At 34.6% G+C, this 5,959-nt stretch overlaps 1 protein-coding gene across 1 annotated transcript; it reads left to right on the plus strand.

Moving 5' to 3' along the window:
* The first annotated feature begins 267 nt into the window (after positions 1-267).
* Positions 268-1,689, plus strand: LOC144446240 (uncharacterized). The gene is made up of 2 exons (XM_078135991.1): positions 268-439; positions 1,144-1,689. Exons 1-2 carry the CDS (start codon positions 268-270, stop codon positions 1,350-1,352), a joined length of 381 nt encoding a protein of 126 aa, XP_077992117.1. The 3' UTR covers positions 1,353-1,689.
* Positions 1,690-5,959: the final 4,270 nt, after the last annotated feature.

Genomic DNA, 5,959 nt, shown 5'->3' on the forward strand with positions numbered 1-5,959 from the left:
CCTGTTATGTATAGGCTGCAATAGCATTCATTAACTCCAACTAGAGAGAGGGAGTGGGATTGGGGTGGTTGTCGAAAGTGGAGGAAGGAGTAGGGGTGGGGGTAGTTGTCAAGACCACATGTTTCAAATATACCCTCCATGCACTCTTATTGAGAATCTCAAACACTCACTTTGACCAATTTTAAAGCGATCTCAATTTGGTCACAGTGAGTGTTTGTTTAAGAAATTGTTCTTTTTACAGTGAGTCTGTCAGTCTGTCTATCCAAGATGGTGGATATGATACGTTATTATGACCATCTGATGGATCTGATGTCAACTAATGCTGAACTCAAAAAATCAGCAACAGGAATCATGAAACAAACACTATGGTCTGCTGGTGGTACCATTGCTGGTGGAGCAGTTGGTGGTCCTGCTGGTGCTCTAGCTGGTGGTCTTCTAGGTAAGTCTATCAAATGAATAAAGCATTCAAATAAAAAGAAAATTTAGTACATAAAGATTATGTAATTGAAGTAATGACCAAGAATTGAAAGAATGAGTGTAATACTGTAGCATACACAAAGGCTCACAGGTTGGCTAGTCAAATTCTCACTCGGGGTCATTGCTGCAAGTTAAAAACACCGTAGAAGTTGGCAGAAATGTGGTATCAAGTAGGCCAAATAACCTGAACAGAGATGAGAGGGCGATACTTTCTCTGTAAGAACTATGGAAGCATTCTCAGTGATCATTTCACTTTTGTGACAGCACCATATATCAGAGAGTAAACAAGACAGACAGTTTACTGTCAGAAACTCTCAGCTTATCAACAGCGCCCTCTATCAGAGAGTAAACAAGGCTGACAGTTTACTCTCAGAAACTTATCAAAGCTTATCAAATTATGTTGTATGTATTGGTTAAAATTTTAGTATTCACAAGATGAGATATTTTTTACTACAATGTAGATATAGATGTAGTCCACACATCTAAAACAAAGACTTTCTGTTGCCTCTGCTTCCCTTGTTTCCAAATACGACCTGAATGTTGTAAAATAATGTTGACAGATTTCCACATTCTACTTCAACCATGAACATGTTGAAATATTTCCATGTCACAAAATATTGTTTAACAATAGAGCATTTTTTCGTTCTTTTTTTTTGTTTCGTTTAGGTGCTGCCTTTGGATATCTTACATCAGATGATTACCAAGCCATGTTAACAGTCTTACAAGACCTCTCAGATGAAGAAAAAGCTGAAATAGTCTGTAAAGTCAGACGAGCTGTCGGTAGCGAACTACTAGGAGAATTGACCAGCTGGATCGCTCTCTCTTCCAGTATACCAACTCTATTAGAGATTTTAAAACCATTCATTTCTAAATGAAATGTTAAGAAATAAAAAAAAATGAAAAGTTTTAGAGACAAAAGCAATGAAAATCATACCAAAATGTAACTCTCTAATCACAAAATATACTTGTACCTTTGAATCCAAGAACAGAATGGACATTTTGACTTACTATTGGGAATCCAGAATCTACCATGGTGACCGATACTAAATTAAGTTGTTCATAGTCATGTACCTTTGTCAATATATGAAAGTCCATGGTGCATGTGAATTCATTATTTACTGTCTCATGCTGTGGTCCACTTTGTTTATTGTTTATTTATGAATAATTACTTGTATGGTAAAGTCCTTCCATTGCAAGACATTGCATAATTTCTAAACACTGTTTTTTATGAGTATTGTAAGGTATGGTTCAATTGTCCAATATGCATGTACAATGCAAAAACTCAACTGTGTTTACTTTTTTTTTGACAAATTTCATGAGTAGTATTTGATAAAATGTGTTGGATGAAATGTAGTTATGTGTACCTTTATTACACAGCTCAAATGTTCTAATATTTTATTCATCCATATCAGTTATCTCAAGTAGTCTGTAAGGTATGACTTGATGGAGCGCCCTCACACATCGGTTAACCTAAGTGAGGAAGCTGGTGAGGGCAGAGTGAAGTGACATGCCTAACTGTCTAATCTCCAAGTTTTCCTACACATAACATATCCCATAACTTGAATAACATATTACCTTTTTAAAAACCCAACAGAAGGTTGAAAGAACTGTCTTTCAAATATGTCAGATTCTCTCTTTATGTTGTTGATAGTAATCACATAATTGTCCAAATTGTCTAGTTTTCAAATAAATGTGTGGTAGAAAGGTGATGTATACAGAGTACAAAGATGATCTATTACAAAACATATTCAATGTATATTATATATATATATATATATATATGTGTGTGTGTGTGTAGATATCATCAAGGGTATGATATTTTAATCCAAGTGGATCTTTGTACACAAAAAACTCAAGTTGAGATAAATAAACAGGATTAATATATGTAAAATGTGCTTTATCCATAAAGATTGCAACTTTGAACATGTTAATTGTCTGTTTGTCTGTCTGTCTGTCTGTCACTATGTATGTATGTATGTATGTATGTATGTATGTATGTATGTATGTATGTATGTATGTATGTCACTGTCTATCTATCTGTCTGTCTGTCTGTCTGTCTGTCTGTCTGTCTGTCTGTCTGTGTCTGTCTGTCCGTCCGTCCGTCCGTCCATCCATCCATCCATCCATCCATCCATCCATCCATTGATGATAGTGTATACATATACAAAGTATTAAAGGTGTGAGGAGTTTATATGAAAAAAATTAGTCTTCAGGTCTAAATTGACCATTTCTTCTGAACTACTTTACTGTTACTGTTATCTTTTTCGAAAGTACTTTGACCCACAAAAGCATATTTGACTAAAGATAAACCGCAGGTCCCTAGGTAAAATAAAACGATGTACATGTACTTACGATATCACATTATTTACATGATTTGTTTGCTTTGACCTTAATGGCTTGCTTTCTGTAACTCTATGTAATTACACCCTAAATATAGAGTGTCAGGGCTAAAAAAACCGTATCATCAACAACTTGTTGGCGACTGAAATACTGTCGTTGGTGGCGCTACCATATTCGCGTGAAGCGTTGATTCAATCCATTACATATACTGTGAATAATGTATGTGTTATTTCAGGTGATAATTGTGGGTCCAATTTCATACTAAGCCAAAACTTTGGACTGTGATAAGATATCCAGTGTTCCCTCTAGAAGTATTTGATAAGATGAGTTCACGGTAGCATTCTCTGAAGTTGATGGATAAGAAGGGGTGTGTATTAGATTCTGGGGATTTGTTTTGATAGCATTTTCGGATATGACTAATAAGATTTTGGAATGTAATAATTATCATCCCGCGAACTCTCAGAGATTACAAGACGGCTTAGTGCCTTTTACATTGCTTTGTAAGGGGAAACCATTGCTATCTATAGGTTTTGTGGTTACTCGGGTAAAATAGTTGCACATTCAAAGGGAATGGACTAATGCTAAGGTATATAAATCAGGATATAGGTCCGACTGAACTGTGATATTATTCCCTCTTATTTTTCTTCGTTCCGCCAAGAAAAATACTCGTGATCTAAGGAGCCTTGTCACTACTCGTCTAGGGACTCGTAGTGACCAAACCCTTACATGTAGGTCATGAGTTTTTCCGGCTGAATGAAGACAAATATTGGGGAATAAAATAATTGTACCTCCTCGATCTTGTGTTATGCATTTTGACCATTTTTATCATATTTCGAGCACCACAAAATCAATGACATAGACACGGGTTGTCCTGATGTATGTAGAACGACCAGTGTATAAAATTCATGTTTTGTGTTCAAAGACAATACTAGTCCAATTGTGACTGTAACTACCCATGATCGTTGAGATGAGATTAAAAAAGAGACACCGGCGAAAATAATGCCCGTGTGAAAGTAAGTTTATTGATGTGATAGGGATTTTTGTTTGTTTGTTTGTTTGTTTGTTTGTTTGTTTGTTTGTTTGTACTTTCAGTGTCCGACAGCACGACGGCGTGATATATTATCTCTGGTTGACTCGTAATAATCAGTTTGACATGAATGTCGAGAAATAAATAAACTTGAAGAGTTGATTAGCAATGCATATGTATCATGAACACAATAATTATATGAACATGAAAGTTCGTACGAGGAACGTGATAACTTTCCTTCCAGTCCATTCGGTGAAAATGTTTATCGTTGTGAGAAATTTGATATGATAAATGTGTTGCACAGTCTCTTGTGGGTCAGGATTTATTAGTCTCAAAACCAAAATTAGCACCTATATATCATCCGGACTTGATGTAATGAATAACCGCTTCGAAATGTTGCTCTTTGGCAATGTAAACACGCATCATATACCATGTATCACCAATTTATTGTTATAAAATAACAAGAAAGTTAACTGTAATATTTGTCTGTTTATTCTATATTGACGCTCCAAGAAAGTTCTCTAGACAAGGCTAAAAATGTTTAACAGCGATCATTTGTAGAAGCAACACTTTCAGTAGAGTGTCCGAGTATCTTGCCAAAATGTACGTGAGTGAGTACGAAAATATTAGAAATATAGGGGAGGATCTATTGGAGGGGTTGGAGCCTTGTTGGTCATTCAACTTATCCCTCGGAAATCTCGCAATTGGTCAACTTATGACCTGCTGACGATGATATCCTGTTAACAGGGAGAAAGCTATACACGCCAGAGATTTTTGATACCATTTGAGTTTTTTTTAACAATCCAGTTTAATGTATGTATGTATGTATGTATGTATGTATGTATGTATGTATGTATGTATGTATGTATGTATGTATGTATGTATGTATGTATGTATGTATGTATGTATGTATGTATGTATGTATGTATGTATGTATGTATGTATGTATGTATGTATGTATGTATGTATGTGTGTGTGTGTGTGTGTGTGTGTGTGTATGTATGTATGTATGTATGTATGTATGTATGTATGTATGTATGTATGTATCTTACAATTATCAGTAGCTGAGCATTGTAGGCTTAATCCAAGAAATTGGGAGGTCACAAGGCGTAACTCGGAGTTTCACGTTTTTGTGATCTTCAGACGACTAGTTCAGCTTGTCAAGTTTTAAGATATATAAAAATGAAATAAAAATGAGGAAATAAACGTGACACGTAGGAGTCAAGCCCCCGTCCCCTGAATACTAGATACTAATATATATATATATATCCAAGATACTAATATGTATATATATATATATATATATATATATATATATATATATATATATATATATATACATATATATATGTGTGTGTGTGTGTGTGTGTGTGTGTGTACATGCACTTATGTACATATACATATGCATATGCATATATATATATATATATATATATATATATATATATATATATATATATATATATATATACATACATATACATATACGTATATACATACACATATTTCTTGAAATATGAATTGATTGTATATATTATAGAAACTATATAATCAAAGGAGTAAATAAAGAATTACTCTGTAACATTGTTGCATATATTTCACTTTCCAGAATCGATCAGAGGAAGGATATTTTATACAGGACGTCCACCCACGTCAGACCTTTTGGGAGAAATGTGGTGTTCTGGTAGAGGGGGCATGCCATATTGCTGGAGCCTATAGATATCACATAACACATAATGAAATGGGTATATATTTTACCACGGTTTCTTGTGTGGGTGTATTTCTCATAAAAATTGACTGTACTATATTAAGTTTGTGAGCTAATAATACAACACTAGTAGTAACTGGTTGATTAATTACGATTCTCGTTTTCATTGGTTGACATTATAACCGGAAACCGGCTTCCATGTAAATGAACCTGTACACAGCCACCTCACCTTTTGTATGGCTTCGCTACTGATTTGAGACAAAATATTCCCTAGTGAAATCTAATCTGATTTTAATTGCGTAGATGTCGTGTTCTATTCACTGCACATAGATTTAGATATTTCTTTCTGACCTGGTTAAATGATGAAATATCTAATTGATCTCGAATGACCGGTCATAAAACCGAGT

The sequence above is a fragment of the Glandiceps talaboti genome, chromosome 15 (assembly GCF_964340395.1).
Source record: "Glandiceps talaboti chromosome 15, keGlaTala1.1, whole genome shotgun sequence".
NCBI lineage: Eukaryota > Metazoa > Hemichordata > Enteropneusta > Spengelidae > Glandiceps > Glandiceps talaboti.

Coding starts and splice junctions, on each gene's coding strand:
- LOC144446240 (XM_078135991.1), top strand. CDS start 268: ATGGTGGATATGATACGTTATTATGACCATCTGATGGATCTGATGTCA. Junction 440..1,143: donor TCTAGCTGGTGGTCTTCTAG/GTAAGTCTATCA, acceptor TGTTTCGTTTAG/GTGCTGCCTTTGGATATCTT.